This window comes from Stylophora pistillata, chromosome 3 (assembly GCF_964205215.1).
Source record: "Stylophora pistillata chromosome 3, jaStyPist1.2, whole genome shotgun sequence".
In the NCBI taxonomy this organism is placed as follows: Eukaryota; Metazoa; Cnidaria; class Anthozoa; order Scleractinia; family Pocilloporidae; genus Stylophora; species Stylophora pistillata.
In genome coordinates, this window is record NC_142521.1 from 4,877,501 (window position 1) to 4,895,000 (window position 17,500).

Sequence of the window (17,500 nt, forward strand, 5' to 3'; positions counted from 1 at the left end):
GATTGTCTTGTTTATGAAATGTTGTAAATAAGAACAATAAGGCCCAATTTAAACACCCAGAGCGATTCCATTAGGGCTAAACTCTTTGTTTAACTTTTAACGTTTTGTAATTTATTCACCGCTTCATTATATATATGCTCGATTTTATTATTTTAGTTTACTTGATAATGACGTTCTGGAAACGTCGAAACGTCGTGTCATGCTTTATAATATTTTATCGCAGTTTTTCATTGTCAAATGTTTTACCAAATCTTTACTTATTCGAATTCATTAGTTATCTTACTTAATTATTTAGACACGACCCCACAAGTGAAGTGTCGCTTTAAATACTTATCGTGTACAAATAACGATTATTGATTGATTGATTGATTGAGTTCAAGAGGTCACCTTCTAAAACATTTGTTGCAGCGACTTCTTCCCAAATCAATAAAGTGCTCACTTGCGTTAAACATCTACACACACGGTTATAGTTTCTATAGGAACTGAACATTTTGCTCTTTCCCACTTTTACGCTTAAATAGGGGAACAATGGTATCGGCATTCCACAAACAAGAACCACCAAAATCATAGAATGATATTGGTCAATAAAGGTTCTGTAAACAAAAAAATTAATATCACACAAAGGATAACCCTGCAGCAGCCGGTGGAAGTTTTACCGCTCAGATAAGTCCGCCTGTTGCATACTTTTCGAACAGTTTTTTTTTTCCACCTACTACGCTATGGAAGTGACTGTATGTTACTCCTTCTTTCTCACCAGATGTGTGGAAGAGTTAACTGACAAACGAAGATAATTTTGATTCCAAACACCCAGTTGTTGACAAAACTAGTTAACACTACACACATTTACCATTCTCCCGTAGCCCTCACGTCCTCCACGAGATAAACAGTTCCAAAGCTGCCGCTTCCAAGGCGCTTCTCTACGCGATAACGGTTTGCAAAAACACGACCTTCATCTTTACTTTTGGATTTTCCACCTAGTGGAATTTTCTTTGGCAGTGGCATGGCAAATTCCGATCCCCATCAAGAAATCCCTAATCTGTGGGCAAACGTACAATGAATCATCTGTCACGCCACAGTGGTTCCAGAGCGCGTAGATGAAAATAGGCTTCTTTTGACCTCTCTGTTGACTGCTTCAAGAAAGATTTACAGCCACTCTACGTATCTCACAGCTAAAAATAAGTCTTCACGTTAAATTACTTTGATTTTTCTTTCCACACATCTTCCAAAACCTGGGCAAAAGTTGGAAACGAACGCTAATGTGTGAAACCCGCAAGAAAGTTATTGTTCAGCGGCTATTGCCATAAGTGAGGAGTGAATTGTGGGAAGAAGAACGACATTGATTGATTGTGCTGAGGAGTAACTGTTTTGATGAAAATCATGTCCAAACATTCGTCTTCGCAAACCCCTCGCAAATTGAAAATTGGCTCTGGATCAGTCGTTTGCCAAGAGGCTGAAATAAAAGGTGAGGTTACGATTGGTTCCCGAACGGTCATCCACCCAAAGGCTCGTATAATAGCAGAAGCTGGGCCGATAATCATCGGAGACAACAACCTCATTGAAGAACAAGCTACAATACTAAACTCGTCTTATCTTGACGACGATGGACAATCTGGCGGGAAAATTGTCTTGAAAATTGGAAATCATAACGTGTTTGAGGTCGGTAGCCAGTGTGAAGCCGTAAATGTGGGCGATAACAACATCCTTGAAGCTAAGAGTAAGGTCGGCCGATTCACAAGTGTTTCTCATGGGTGTGTTATAGGAGCCAAATGTGAAGTTACTTCTCAGGAAACGCTGCCAGAAAATACAGTGATTTATGGACAATGTTGTAGTAGGAGAGTACAAGGAGAGAGGCCTGTGCCACAAACACTGCAATTAGATTTTCTTACAAAGATCTTACCAAATTATCATCATCTAAAGAAATCTAGTCGATCATAACCAAAAAACTCAGTCCTTTTTTCTAACTGGTCATAATTTATTTATTACTTTTAGTTCTTAATCCTTGACGAAAAGTAAGGATTTATCTTGTATTCCTTGCCCAAGGAGAACACAGATGTGCTCTCTCATTGTTGTTGAAGTTGGAATGAACCCGAGAGAACGCTTTAAAAAGCACTGGTCATTTGGAATCTAAACTGGGGCAACAATTGGAGTCAGTTCTTGAAATTGTTTGATGTATTTCACAAGACAGTTGAGAGAAAGAACAAATGGTTCAAAGCCTGTTTGAAACCTTATTATTTGCCAGTTAGTTATACAAAGTCGAAGGGGTATATACATATATACAAGTATCGTACATTTAAAGTTAAGGAATTAAACACAGGTGTTAGTTAATGTTGTTGCAAAGTGTCTTAAACCTAAATTTTTCCCAAACTTTCTATCACCCATGCATGTTTGCTTTTGGATAAAGAGCAAATCTCCCAGTCTCCTCTGTAGGTCTCTAAACTTCTGGTTGTGTGAGGTAACTTAGATTGGTTCCCTGTTTAAGTATCTCACTTCCTGGAGTTAGCCAAAGATAATTTCAAAATAGAAGTAAGAAAAGAGAGAATGAAAAAAAAATTTTAAAAATTGACATATTGTTTAATTTACTACCAAATTTTCTTAGAGCTAAAATCAGGGATGAATGATAGACAATTGATGATTAAATTGAACTTTGTCTCCTCATCCCACCGGGATAAAGCTACATTCCTTTTTTTGTTCCTATCACAGTATGTAAGTGTATGTAATTATGTATACACGAAATATTCCTTTAACCCACAAATAGCAGATACTAATCGAGGGTCAATTTTCTTCTTAACTAAATTAATTAAACTTAATAGTGATCATGTGGATGCTATGTGTTAACTTATTTTGTCACAGAATGTAGCTTAAAGTTATCTTGTCACTCTTCTAGGCTTTCCTTGCAGCTTGCATGGAACAAGCTGGAAATATGCCTCCTTTGTTACTAAAAATCTAGATATAGGCTACATTCTTACAAGATATCCAATTAATCAATTTTAGTCCTTGATGAACAAATTTATTTGGCTTTTAGCCAAATCCACTTCATTGTAGAGGAATTGAAACTATGTTGTTAAATTCCATACCCCACCCCCCCTCCTGACACAAACATTACTTAAACACGAAGGCGCGCCATATAAAGAAGTCTTCCCTGAGAAGACCCAGGCTCATTTGTCACTCACCGTTGACGTGTGCAGGTCAAATTCAAATGCTGGTAAAGGAACAAAAGGAGCTAATGAGATATCTATTGTTTACTTCCACCAGCATGGTGGCATGAGGTTTCCATTGGAGAAAGGAAATACTAATCTCAAAAATTCTTGTATTGTGATGAAGACATAAAACAATTTTAAGGAATGTGCCTACTGCTCACTGCTTTGGAGTAGCTGTAGCTCAAGCTGACTTGACTCTAAGAGTTCTACACACGACAGTTGATTGACAAATGGTCCAGTGGGACTTAAGGCTCCTTTTATAGCAGGCCTTCGTGTTTAAGTGATTAACTTTCAGGAAACATTAAGACATGTCTTGTTTCGTGCTTTTTATTGCATTTTATGTATATTTTAATTTCTTAAATACAAACTATGAGACAGCAACACAGTCTTTGAAGAGTAAATTGAAATCCATTTATCTCATGGTATTTCTATAAATTAATAATCTGGTGTTGACTCGACTTGAAAGAAATTAAATTGACATTTTAAATCTTATTCTAATTCTTCCCAACATTTATTTTGTGCATTATACTATCAATTTATTTATTTATTGATAATCCACTTATATTCAAGTGACTTTCTCGGTGAATTTCATTTCATGCCACCAAACAAACCTTGTGTTCCATCAAAGTTTTTCCTTAAGCAATCAAGAGACCTTGCATTTTAGCTAAATAGTTACACATCTCCTGACTTTTGAATTGTGAGATTAGTCTTTGTTTACCAGGAAATGACCAATGTCGCCATGTATGTTTCCCTCAAACACATTGTTTGTCATTTCCAATTTGATGCCATGCTCGGGGTCACAGCTGGCAGTGAAAATTTCTTGATCCTTCTTGACACAAATACCATAGCAATGATTGTTAGAGATGTAATTATCAGACAGAATGACACTAGTGTTCTTGGTAGCTGATAGGGCCTGAAAATTAATACAAGTATGAGGTACTTAAATGTTGAACTTACAAGTAAATATTCTGTCCCAGGTTACATTTCCTGTTATTATCATACAGACAGTTCTAGAAATGAAACTTACAGGTATAATCCTAAAGGCTTATCTCGGATAATGAAGAATAAAGCTGACAGGAGTATTAGTACAACAGGATGAGTGCAAATCCATTGCCAGTAACCACCCCAGCATTTTGTCAAGTTCCATGTCAATTTGCCAATAATCTAGACTATAAGCAGTCCCTCCTTTTCAGCAAAGTCCAATGCACAAATTAAGACTTCTTACCACCATCTCTTCAGCCTGCAAGCAGGCTTGCGCCCTAGGGCTTTGCCTTATGGCTCCTTTACAAGCACAGCTGCACAGTACACCATCTGCAGCCACTTATGGAATTCTGGGATTTGCAAAATTTGATTGTAATAAAAATTTACAGTGAACAGACCTATTACTAAAAATGTTGTTTCATTAAATCCCTATATGCCGGGAACATTAAGAAGTGAAGGCAGGGCCCTAACACTAATGGTAGCCAACTAGCCACAGACTAGAAGAAATTCAGTTTTAGCTCATGGATTCAATTTCTATCAGCCATTTTGGCTAGTGAACAAACTGGAATTGTTGCAACATCTGACGTGTCACTAGCCCCTTGGTTAGTAAGTTGGAAACTCAGTGTTGAGCCCTGAAGGAGTGAATTCTTGTATAATTAATGTGAGCTCTGTGCATTCATGTTGCAATTTGCAGTTTTAGCAGAGGAATTTAACTTAATAAACAGAGTTATTGTACAAACCTCCAAGACAATGGCCCCAGTGGTAAGTTCTGTAGTCACATCCAAATCCTGACCAAATTCTCCATTATCAAACAGTTTGCTCTCTTGTAAATCAAGTTTTGCACCAGAGGAAACAATAATTGCTGCAGACTTAAGAAAAAAAGCAAGGCATTGATAAATTAGATATATCATAGATCTTGTAATCAATATGATTGTATCTCACAAATGTAACATATCAATTATGGCCCAAGGATGTAGTAACTGGATGATTCCATCAGGTTTAAAAAATGTCCTCACAATTCCACTGAATAGATATTTGCATGGAAAAGGATATCCAATTCATAAATACTTTGACCTTGTTGGTAAATTTTTAACAAATAAGTCACTGCCTGGTGAGTAAACAACTGAATTGTATATTAGTATTTTTCAAATTTTGAGCAAGAAACTTCAGATGGGAAGGGATGCTAACTTAGGCTTAATTACTCCAGAGGCAGCCTGTTCAGTAAAAGAACTCAATATGAAATTATGACTGAATTCTTAAGAGTGGCAAAAATTGAGCCAAAACTTGACCTGGTGGGACTGTAACAGATCAGATGAAACTTAGTTTGCAACACACCCACAGATCTTTACCACCTTCATCCTACCCAAGTTAAATGTGTTAACACCCGGACAAGCCAATGATGTTAAGTCCTAATTAAACATGTAAGCAAAAACTGAAAACATATCCTTCACATACAAACTACAACAAAATTATATTACACTATATATAATTTGGATATATCAACAAAGTTGAAATGGTAAATTGGCCACCGTAACGATTACAAAAGCTGATGTTTCAAGCGTTAGCCCTTCGTCAGAGTGAATAGAGGAATTGTGGGTTGTGTGTGCTGTTAAAGGCAGAAAATGGAGCTACGTTATTGGTGGGAACATGGCAATGAGAAAAACAATAAATTAGTGGAATGAAAAGCGTTTGTTGATCCGACGAAGGGCTAACGCTCGAAACGTAAGCTTTTGTAATTGTTGCGGTGGCCAATTTACCATTTCAACTTTGTTGATATATCCAAATTATTTCATTACCCCCACCGACGCAGCCCCAAACAGTTTCGTTGGAAACTATCAGCCTTTATTCATTTATTTTACACTAAATGTTATCTACTGAGTAGCAGCCTAAGCTCTACTTGCCTGTGACCAAAGTGTTACTGACAATTTCATCCTTAAAAAATATTACTCCTCCTTGTTCAAAAGTGATCATCATGTACAATAACATGTGAATGGAAATGAGTTCTCATTCAAAAGTAAAATGTGAAAACTTTCAGGGAAACAAAATATGGCATTCAATGATGGGTAACTAATGATAAGCAATTGGTTCTAGCTAACCTTTGCACCATGAACATTGCATTGCCTCATGACCAACTCTCCATTTTCCACACTGACACCATTTGTTTCACACCTCATATGACAATCATCAAATGTAACCCGGCCATTCTTTACCAACACAATTCCTTCATTTTCACTTCCTTCTTGTTCAAAGGTGATATTCTTGATGCTGATATTAGTTGCACAGCACTCCAATGTGTATTCTTCATTATCACTACAGAACACTTTCATTCAAAACGACTGGTTAGATGTTTCATTATTTCATGTTGTTATACTGACAGATACAAACATCGAGGTCTTGGATTAACTGAACAACAATTTTAGCTGTAAGTTGTTTAACAAAACCACATCCTAGACAATTCTCAATTTAACTGAACATTTTATCTGAACATTTGTGTTTCGGGAACAGTGTCAAGAGGGCTGAAAGATAGTAGTGGAAGGACAATTGTTAGACAAATTCAACCCTCTTCTTTTGAAAGCCTAAGGACCACTGATTGCATAAGACTGTGTTGGGTCAGACCTTGGGTAAATAACCAGGTCAACCTTTCTGTGTGTTATAAGCCCCAATGACCCAATGACCCAATTCCCCCCCCCCCCCCACAACTTCACACTGAGAGTCATTTGGAATCTATTGATAATTCTGGGAGTGGAGAGGCTCTTTGAGGGTAGGGTGTCTTGTCCGAAAATGATGAAAATAGCAACATTGATATCAGTTCCATAGAGGCTTCATCATTTTTTTATCTGAAAATGCACCACATTAAAGCTATGTGAAGGCTGAAACTCAGCGCTTAAAATAGCTTGACATTTTGATTAGAAGTTCACAAAACCTTTTGCACAGTTTGCTTGTAACACTAACTTCTGCAACTAAAAACACAGAAGGCCCTAAATATCATCTAACATCCAGTCCACACCTATGTGTGAATTTTGTTTTTTCTGTTAGATTAGTCACCTACCGACAATTTCAGAAGGATTTCCTATTCCTGTGATATGAACAGAATCTGCAAGTTGATGTGCCCTGCCCTCAAGTTTGTATTTTCCAGGATAAACCACAATCATATCCCCATGATAATAGCTCTTCAGAGCCTTTCCCAAGCATGAATAATGCTCCACTACTGTGTTATCTGTTGGACAGTTTCCAAAAGAAAAATGTCACAAGCTCATCAAACTTCACATTTAACAAGTGTCTCTTTGCAAGTATTTTATGTGAGTATTGTCATTAAGGTAATCTAAGTGTTGTGATAATAAACAATACCAGTTTCCAAAATCACATTTTACATAGTAGTGGAGCTTGCAGCACTTGCAGTGCGTGCAGCATAGCCCCATAATTATACAAAATAGTAGTAGTAACCCAACAAGCCAAGAAAATTTGGACTTATGACCATACAGGTGCCTGTGCAAGGTGCTACTTTTACCATGCGCTGTCAACTGTACTGCAGGCACGCCAACGCCACGGCAGTAGTCTTGTCCAGTGGGTGTTTGAGAAATGTGTGCACTACACTTGTACATAGCTGAGGAGACTCTGGGTTCAAGATGAATTTAGCAGATGGTACATTAAGCATGCGCAGCCAAGAGCCCTGTAGGCTTATCCTTGCAATGGTACCATAGTTATACAAAATAGTAGTAGTAACCCATCGAGCTAAAAAAATTTGGACTTATGACCGTACGGGCATCTGTACAAGGTGTTATTTTTAGCATGCACAGTCAACTGTACCGTGAGCACACCAATGCCATTGCTTTACTCTTGTCCAGCGGGCACTTGAGCACAACACAAAAAGCCATTAATATTAACACACACTTTATCCATTGCAGGGGCTTAAGTTTTGTTGACGAGGCATGCAGGAAAAAAAAAATGCAAGCTCCACTTTTAGGCTTGGCTAAATCTATACATTATTTTCAATGTGATTGTAAGAAACTTTCATTGTGTTTTCAAAAAAGTACTCCTGACTTTGCCAATGCATCACTGTTTCACACTGATGAAGGGCTAATGCTTAAAACGTCAGTTTGGAACTCTTTACAATGGTCAATCAACATTTATTTATCAAGTCAGTTGATAAAACTTGATTATCTTCATAAAGACCCCTTGGGACACAGCACCACAGTTTCTTTAGAAACTTATACCCTTCTTCACTATTAACAGTCTAACTTACAGATCACATGAAATTTTCCTTTTCAAACAGTTTCAATAACATGTGTTCTTTTAAGATTTGACTACCTTCATAGAACTTGACCATGCCAGCCCGTAACTTTGGTGCCACTATATAAGTAACAGGATCATCTCCTCTCGGTCGGTTACCTCTGGGACCTTGCTGCGCCAGTTTAGGGGACACAGAAGCCAAGAGGTACCTCATTTGTGGGTTCTCTATGATCTGCAGTGAATGAACCAGTGACTCACACACTTCTGACATCTGTGCACATTTGAGCACATCCATTTCATCAAGCTCCTCTTCAAGATCACTGACTGCGATTTTTTCCTGAAGCTGTTTCAGTTCTGCTAACTTCTCTCTGTATTGGTTATAACTATCTGTTCAGAGAAAAACAGAAATCAAGGCCTACAGCTGTACTTATCTACCATGATATCTTTGTGGTTTGATGAATCAAACGGCTGAAATTCATTTGGTATTTGTACTTCTTTCATTGAAAAGCAAAGAAATTAATTGCCAGACACCAGTTTTACTAATACAATCCATGCATAAGCTATTATACTAGACACTCATAACCTGGATTGTCACAAAGTGCTGGCTGCTGGCAAAATTCCCTGGATGAAAGAGCGGTGATTGCTGGCTGGATTTTTGACTGGCATTTGCCTGGTAAAGCAGAATGGTCTCTTTCAAGGTTTAATGGCCTACCTCTATAGTTGTTGACAAGATCTCTGGAAAGGTTTCCTTCTTCTATATCATAGTACAGTTGAATTCTTGTGTCTAAATGTCGGCCAGCGTAACAATACTCTCCATCATCATCTTCATCCCACTCTCTCCAAATGTTCTCATAGAAAAACCTTGACAATAACCAGACTATTAGCAATGCCTTGTCAGTGTGAATGTTAATCAAAGTTTCTGGAATTCTAAGAAACTTGATAAAAACAATAAAAGTATAGGCCAAGAGCAGTTCCGTGAAACAGAAAAACAGCCTCAAAATTAATACTCAATGTTTAAAATTTGAACAACATCTTATTCCTAATAGAGGCAGATATAATAATTCAATAATTAATAATAATAATTTATTAATTCATAGTGTGCTTTTTAACATGTAATGATCAAAAGTGCATTACACTTATCAAAAACCTAGGAATTAAAACGTACATTAGATATATACATATAGAATATACGAAACAGTACTGTCTGCAGTTATATATATGTATAAAGAAAAGAAAAATGTAAACATAACACTATATTTAAAACATGTACATGATATAATTTATCTTAACAATATTAAAGCTAGTTTGAATAAATGAGTTGAGTTTTAAAACTTGCAATACAATTCACACTGCGCAAGCTGGCTGGAAGAGCATTCCATAGTGTGGGTGTGGCCAGTCAACTAAAGGACCTGTCACCAAATGTTTTCTTCATTTTTCCTGAGGGTTACTCTAACCAAACACCATCGTTGGAAGGCAAGGAATAGCATGTGTTCTTTTTTACATTAATTAAGTCCGTTAAGTAGGCTGGTGCCATTCCATGAAGAACTTTAAAAGTGAGCAATGAGAGTTTAAAATGAATTCTGTATCTTACGGATAGCCAATGCAAATTAAGTAAAATGGGTGTAATATGATTGTACTTTCTACTTAACGCGAGCAGCCTAGCTGCTGTGTTCTGTACTCTTAACAATTTGGTGATTTCACAGTCCGGTAGTCCATAGAGGAGTCCATTACAGTAATCTATTCTGCTAGTAACAAAAGCATGCAACACCATTTCTAATTTCTCTCTCTAGAGGCCAATATTGGCTTATTCTCTTGATATTATGTAGCCAGAAAAATGCTGTACTACAAGACTTAGTTATATGTGTTGACATAGAAAAATGTAAGTCAAACCAGGCACCGAGATTGCGCACTTAAGAAATGGGCTTTATATCCACTGTGCAAACACAAACTGAACAGTAATTAATCTTAAGCAACTGCCGTCTCGATCCAATAATAAGGAATTCTGTCTTATCATCATTTATTTTTAACTTGTCCTGGTACATCCAATTTCGTATGTCACTAATGCACCTCTCCATGGCATCCAATGCCTTTGCTTGCTCTGCACGACAATTGGGATTAAACTACAAGTAAAGTTGCATGTCGTCAAAGAAACAGTGTGCATCTGGCAGGTGGGCTTGCACAATCTTAAGGAGCTTGGAGGCATAGACTACAAACAATAGTGGGCCAAGGCAATTGCCCTGTGGAACCCCGAAAGGCAGATCAAAGCTGTCCGATGTGACTCCTTCAAACAACACACACTGGCTGTGAAATATCTCTCAGACCAATGTGGTAAATTACCAAAAAGGGGTTTAAACCAAATTTGGCACAGCCTTTAATTTTAGGCTAGCAATGGATATTTGGAGATCTCATTGAAAAACATCATTACCATACAGCAATAGAACACATCACACTCACAACACATACGTACCTGACATGCTCAATGGCCAATGCGGTTTCATCACGCTGTCCAGATTCATCATAAACAGGGCACAGCTCAGTAAGAGGAACATGATTGCCATGACAGCAAAGGTATGCATTGACTTTTTCAATATCTAAATCATTGAGGCAGTCTGTGACCACTGGCTTACATATACTGACTTCTGCCATCATGTCACTTGCATTGACATTTGACACCTGTCAGTCACATATAGACTATATCAGATCACACCATGTAAGGTAGATTCCACCAACCCCCCCCCCCCCTTCCCCCGGGCTGGTGTGGCAGTGTTTCATGTGACTTTTTCAATCATACAAAAAAAGTTGAGGAACAATGTTATGAAATCATTAAGAGACTTCCATATATTAAAGACAATTAAGAAGAAGTTTGAATGAATACTTACGAATTGGTAATGCTAACGAAATAAAAAAAGACGTAAATACTAACAAAAAAAATTACTGATGGAAAACAAAATTGCAAACTTTCAAACTTTCAAGGGTTTTCTGGAAGCCCATACTAAGTATCCTTTACTGAATATGCATGACTGAGTACGGTTCTGTCTGTAACGTTAAGAGTAATTTTCCAAACAGGAAAATAAATCAAGTAATTCGACAATGTTTTTCATTTGAATGGAATACACAATTCACACAATCTACAGTCGAAGACTGCGTTTAGAAAAGAAGCACAAAGTTAGATTGAACACTATCTAGTTTCATTTTGAGCATTCTGATAACGAAAACATAAAAACTGCTTGCCTCTACTACAACGTCAAAAGGATGCGGTTGTCCGCTGGATTTGGGAGTACTTCTCCAAACTGCCTGCCAGCCACTCGCCTCGACATTTCGACCAATGTATTTACCGATTCTGTCGGGAACTTCGCGCGGTTTACACAAGCCTAAAATATCATTTTGATAAGCTGCTACACGAGTTTCAAAGGACAAATCTGCAGTCTGAAATATCATCGGTAATTTAGTACTCGACATTGTGCTTAAATTATTATTTAAATTTGGCGGGGAAGATGTGTTAGCTGTGCATTGTGGAGCTGTGGAGCCAAAACGGCCTCTCAGACCCAGTGCCTTAACTGACCGTAGCATATCACGGCATACTACAACATACTTCATTACACATACACAACAACAAAAGTCTGGATGCGTTCCGTTCAACCTCGTTCCCAGGGCATTTTCCCTTTGGGGGTGGAGCTGGGGGTGGGGCGGCAAAAGGCCCACCCCCAGCTAAGGGACAAGGCCCTGGGAACGAGGTTGCGTTGCGTTGCGTTGCGTTGCCTTTCTCTCCCAAAGAGAAAGCGAGAGTAACATTGACTATCCTGAAATAAAAGAAGACGTTGAGTCAAAGACTGAGTTAAAAAAGAGAAATGTGTTTATCATCGGTGCTGTTACTTAGAAATCAAAACTCTTGCTGCAACGCCTCGAATTCTAACCGCGACCGAAGACCGCAAACGAAAATGCTACCAGTGTACATAAGATCTGGCTTGTTCAAATAAATTGCATTCTTTGATGTCCATAATGTTCGCTTAATAACCCTGATGATGGCAAACAGTTGAAAACGTTTGGTTTAAACATTTTAATAATTTTTTTCCTAATCTTTTAGCCTTGTATATGGAATATCGTTCTTTGATATCACCTAATTTTTTTTTTAATGATTTGCATGGTTATCTGATGACACCAGGAGCCCATTACCCTGATTACACCTATCTTCAAATAGTTTTCAAAAAGTGGGAATCAATTTCAGACGATTAAAGTGCCAAAAAATGTCGCAAACATTTTGTCCGAAAAAGGGGTCATTTGATATAAATGGTTTCAAAACAGTTTGTCGATAATATTTCAAAGAATTTGGCCGATGAATTCAGTTAAGCGTTCATCGACATTGTCGAAGGAAGTCATTGAAGATGGTCTTTGCCTTAAGCCAATTTTTATGAAAAAGTCATAACCACAGCCATCTTGTTGCATATTTTGCCGAAAATTTCTTATTTCAAAGAATCAGTTTACATAGAGTAGTTACTTTACATAGCCACCTCAATTTTAGCGGGTTTCCATTAAAAACACGATGTGCATTCCCTCTTATGCTTCCTAAAGAGTATCTTACCTTGCAACTCGTTAAATCTGAAAGAGACTGTCAAGAAATATTTCTGTCCCACTTACAATCGGTACTCAACACAGAGGGTCATAAGTCGATGAGTCCAAGGCCATAGTTTCAACAAGCGCCCCTCGCCTCCCTCGCTTTCTTAGATAGTAGGGATACAAGTAAAGCCTGTTTCTATTGCCCTTTTTTCCACAATTTTTTCAGTTTCCATTACAGCGAAATCAGTACAGGTAAGAGATTATAATATCTCGCTACAGGAGAATAATAACCCTCTCCTTCTTTTAGACGCTTATTCGAGGAAACAAGGGTCGAGGTTTGAAAATTTATTTGTTTACTCAAAGTTCTGCAGAAAGGAACGATTTGCAATCTATAAAGTAACAACTGATTAGAATTCCAAAAATTGGCTTAACAAATATTTGGACATTAAATGGACTCCTGAAATAACACAACTGGACGAAAATGCGCATTTACGCGGTTTACAGTCATTTTAAAGCGCCTTTCTACTGACATAAATAAGTCGACGATTTCAGATTAATATTTTGCATGATGTGTGCGTGATATTGCCACTTTCTGGCTGGATTCCAGTGTTATCTATAGTGAAACGGTAAAATTAAAATATTAAACAAGAAGCGAATAATGCCCGAGGGTGTTTATTTTTTCCGCTTTACGAATCGTGGGTAGATTTTTTTATTCTTTGTCTTTTTGTTTTTGCGGTTGAGTCAATTTTTCCTGTAGCAAAAACAAAAAAAAGATAAATAAATAAATAAATTCACGTTGTAATTAAAATTGCATTTTTTTTTTTTTTTACCCTAAGACGTCGATGCATTAAGAAGACTCGCATCACTTCTTTGTTTACTGAAGAAAATGCAATCAGGGCCGTGCCTTGATTGACAAGTAAGAAGGATAATGGTCCTTAGGAGAATTAAGATGTTAATCATCACATGTACTGCCGCCATCTCCACTGATTATCTGTGATGAAATGTGACAGCTCTTTTATAAGGGTGCATAAGGTTCCCTCCTTGAATCTAAACCAAAGAATATGTTTAAGTAAACTTCATGATAATTATAATATTTACGGATCCATTTTTATTCCAGAGCAAGGTTCTAAATCTAATGCTCATATACCTTGCCACTGTTCAAATTAAATTCTCTCTCAATATTCCTCTCAAAACGGTTTTTATTGAAAGGAAAACAGTTGAACAGGAGGATAGCTTTTGATCAGTGTTCTTCTATATAAAAAGAATTAACACATTAATTCGTTTATTGAGATCATTAACGAGATAAGGCAGGCAAACTGAAGGTAAGATTAAGTAAGCGGTAGATTTGGAAAAATACATGTATTCTGTAAGTTTTGCCAATATAATTTCTGGTATCACACCAGTGCAGTCATCAGACTGTTCATTCAAAGATGATTGATAACCTTGGTATATTGCGCTAAGATATTACAATAGTTTTTCCGCAGTCTTCATGCTAATGCTAGCCTTCATGCTGGTGCTTGCAAGTACTGAAAGTAAAATTGAAAAGGTCCTTTATTAAGCGATGGAAACTAGTTATTTGCCGATTAATTGTCACTGACACGTAACACGGTTAGTCGTCAAAGGTTGATCTTTTAATTTTGTGTCTCTACGCTTGCATATCAAAGCAGCGAGCAGCTCATCTGTGAAACACACTTTAAAAAAAGTCGATTGGAAATTCCAGTAACTGAATACATTCTCGGGTTATACCTAAGCATGAAAAATTGTGAATGATTGATCGGTGGCTGAGCAGTTACCATGTTCAAGATAAGTTTTGCATTACACTTGCGAATTTGAACTATGTAAAGCATTATGCATTCAAATTTTTGACGAAAATTCTGCAACTCAGTTGATTAAATAAACAGTCAATGATAAATTCCATTTTTTTCCTCAATTTTATGCGAGGTAACACACATGAAGCTAATAAAAAATGATCCACGAAAATGTGGTATTTGGTGGTATTTCCAATGCATCTTCTTCTTCAAAGTTAATATTTACTTTGCGTTCAGAAATTTAAATGTAAATCAAGAAGGAAAATTACTTTTTAAAAAGGTCAAGACGTCACAATGACACAATTGTTGTATTATGAGCTGCTATCGATGAAAGTCGCAAAACGTTTGTCAAAAAGTGGCAGCAACCATGTCCTCACTGGTCACGTAACGGACGTTTTTAGTTTTCCCAGCTGTCGATGAAGTAAATTCAACCCAACAAAACATCATGTGCGAGAAGCAACTCCTACCGGTTTGAAACGTGACAAAATGCGGAGGGCAAAATATGAAAGCGCCCATGATAAGAGTTCATGCTGTTGTCATAGATACGTCAGAACTGTATCAAGATGAGGGAGCATCAAAGTCTTTTTCCCATAAATTAAATATTTAAGATGAAGACCTAAAAAAACATCACGCTTGTTATTATTGCTGCTTATTTGCCTGAACCAGTAAGAATAAAGATTCCTGTTGTATTTAGATGTTTCCTTTGGACTCATTTATCTAGATTCAATGGACCGTAAAAGTTTCACATAAGCGATAGGATTAACGAACTGTGCTCTAATAAAGAAATGATCAAGGAAGGAGCCAGTCTCGTGCCCAGATCATGCTGTGTAACTCTAACTGAAACGTAAGCGCTTGGCCGTGATAGGATAGGATTAACGATAGGATAGCGATAGGATTAACGAACTGTGCTCTAATAAAGAAATGATCAAGGAAGGAGCCAGTCTCGTGCCCAGATCATGCTGTGTAACTCTAACTGAAACGTAGGTGCTTGGCCGTGAAAGGTCTGGGCACGAGACTAAAAGGGGGTAAATAAATAACAATGAAGGTAGGTGTGGTAATATTCCTCGCCGTAGATTTTACGATGGGACAGATAAACTCTTCCACACTCTGCTGAGAAACCAAGCCCGGATGCCACATGACCTTGAGAGCGAGGCAGACAAGAAATGACTGCCCTCATCTGAGACATTTCTTCCCTGATGTTCACCAATCATGATTCACGATCATCAACTAAAATTCCGCTAAAATCTCTCTTTTTATACCCGTCCAGTTAGAGTCAGTTTTTTATATTTAAGTCGCTAAAGCTGTTGCTTACAAAGAGCTTAATTAAAATGCCTGAAATCTAAAAGCGAAGAGCTTATTTTCATTTGTCACTGTGTAGCGATATGTAAAATGTACTTAACAAATGATGGAAAACGGAAGGTAACAAAATTTGCACGAGCAGGCCTGTTGTGTATCGGCTTGAATCTCTTCCAGAAATACTATGGGTGTTAGGACGACTTTAATTTTTTTTCTTTTTTTTAATGCTCTTAACTTAATTTAGCACATTTTCATGCCTTAATTACTCGCATTCTTTCATTTTTTTCTAAAAGATAAAGCAGTGACACTTCTCGTGTTAATTTTCCTTTATTTGATTGGAATTTAGCTGATGTTTGAAATTTTGAAGGAAATTATAGTTAAACCATGTCTCCATATTTAAGGAAAATTCAAGCTCCGCTGTATTAGCTGGAAATACTTGACGAACACGTAAAATATTTTATTTTGTTCTATTAGACCCAGACATGGCTAAAGGATTCGTAGGCTTGTTGCTTGTCGTGTTAATAACCTGCTGTGTTTTGTCGTCGTTGTCGAACGCTAAGCGGAGATCAAAGCCGGACCAGTGCCCAAGACTACGTCACAGGACAAATTGCACAGAAGACGACGACATGGAAATCACTGAATGTTGTCTTGAGAAATACAAACTGGGCTTTGACAATTTACCGTCTAGCTATAATATTTCCGTCCAAGACCCGCCATCTTGTGCCCTTGACGCGGTGAGTAAGAGGCTAAACAGGAAACTTCAACTATAACAAACTTTGACTTGTCCCCATGCATGTTGAATCCAGCCATCAGCGAAAGAGAAGCGAAGAACGGCAACGTAGTGCATTAAAAATTAAATGACTTGAAACATCATGAGGTCCGTGATCTTTCACAACTTATAATTCCTTATTTATCGTTTCAGGCTTTGGCTAAATGCCTCGAGGACAGCAAATGCTTCCGCAAACCGCTTACCAGAAACCTTCGCCTTCTTATGTTCAATCAACTGATTTTCACTAAAAGAACGGGACTGTGTAGCCGAACAAAGTTTGAAGATCTCTTGAGAGAAGCTAAGAAAAGTTGGTGAACAGTTTATTGATGATTGTAGCGTTAATTAACAATTGGTTCATGCTTTCAGCTGTGCACTTTCGAGTTTTATAACATAACCAAAGTAAAGCGCGCGCTCTGATTGGTCAATTTAGCGTCCCCCATTTGCCCATGGGTGTACGCTGCTGACGTGAGCAAATGCAAAGACTATTTTTCCGCGCGCGATCGTTTTTTCTGGTCACGTAAGATTTGTTAAATAAAAGGGAACTCTTTAGCTACAATGTATCAATGTTATGTTATAAAACAAATGGTAAACACCATAGCGTCACTATTGAGTTATGGATGCACGCGGGAGGTTTGCTAAGCACTCAAGAAGCTAGAATCGCTCTC

General features: G+C 37.6%; 4 protein-coding genes and 1 long non-coding RNA gene across 5 annotated transcripts in view; 3 read left to right on the top strand and 2 right to left on the bottom strand.

The window, feature by feature from the left end:
* LOC111342690 (serine/threonine-protein kinase Nek11) overlaps window positions 1-1,002 on the bottom strand; it is a 16,126-nt gene extending 15,124 nt beyond the window's left edge. Inside the window, exon 1 of the mRNA XM_088752176.1 lies at window positions 848-1,002. Within this exon, the coding sequence (XP_088608302.1) occupies window positions 848-1,002 (155 nt within the window). The remainder of the gene's footprint in view (window positions 1-847) is intronic.
* A 366-nt stretch (window positions 1,003-1,368) lies between these two features.
* On the top strand, window positions 1,369-3,689 carry LOC111342686 (dynactin subunit 6). The gene has a single exon (XM_022949787.2). The coding sequence runs from the start codon at window positions 1,369-1,371 to the stop codon at window positions 1,933-1,935; it is 567 nt and encodes a 188-aa protein (XP_022805522.1). The 3' UTR covers window positions 1,936-3,689.
* LOC111342685 (SHC SH2 domain-binding protein 1) lies at window positions 3,595-12,100 on the bottom strand. Its single transcript, XM_022949786.2, has 8 exons — window positions 11,640-12,100; window positions 10,876-11,081; window positions 9,121-9,269; window positions 8,487-8,795; window positions 7,228-7,395; window positions 6,275-6,498; window positions 4,919-5,047; window positions 3,595-4,110 (listed from the first exon to the last, which is right to left on the bottom strand). The coding sequence occupies exons 1-8, from the start codon at window positions 12,003-12,005 to the stop codon at window positions 3,901-3,903; spliced, it is 1,761 nt and encodes a 586-aa protein (XP_022805521.2). The 5' UTR covers window positions 12,006-12,100; the 3' UTR covers window positions 3,595-3,900.
* A 2,041-nt stretch (window positions 12,101-14,141) lies between these two features.
* LOC111342687 (uncharacterized) overlaps window positions 14,142-17,500 on the top strand; it is an 8,209-nt gene continuing 4,850 nt past the window's right edge. Inside the window, exons 1-3 of the mRNA XM_022949788.2 lie at window positions 14,142-14,284; window positions 16,541-16,800; window positions 16,989-17,142. Coding sequence (XP_022805523.2) covers window positions 16,549-16,800; window positions 16,989-17,142 — 406 coding nt within the window. The 5' untranslated portion in view covers window positions 14,142-14,284; window positions 16,541-16,548. The remainder of the gene's footprint in view (window positions 14,285-16,540; window positions 16,801-16,988; window positions 17,143-17,500) is intronic.
* The window catches only part of LOC148734198 (uncharacterized), an 820-nt gene continuing 468 nt past the window's right edge, over window positions 17,149-17,500 (top strand). Inside the window, exon 1 of the long non-coding RNA XR_015998447.1 lies at window positions 17,149-17,500. This exon is cut by the window's right edge and continues 380 nt beyond it. This is a non-coding gene — a long non-coding RNA (uncharacterized LOC148734198).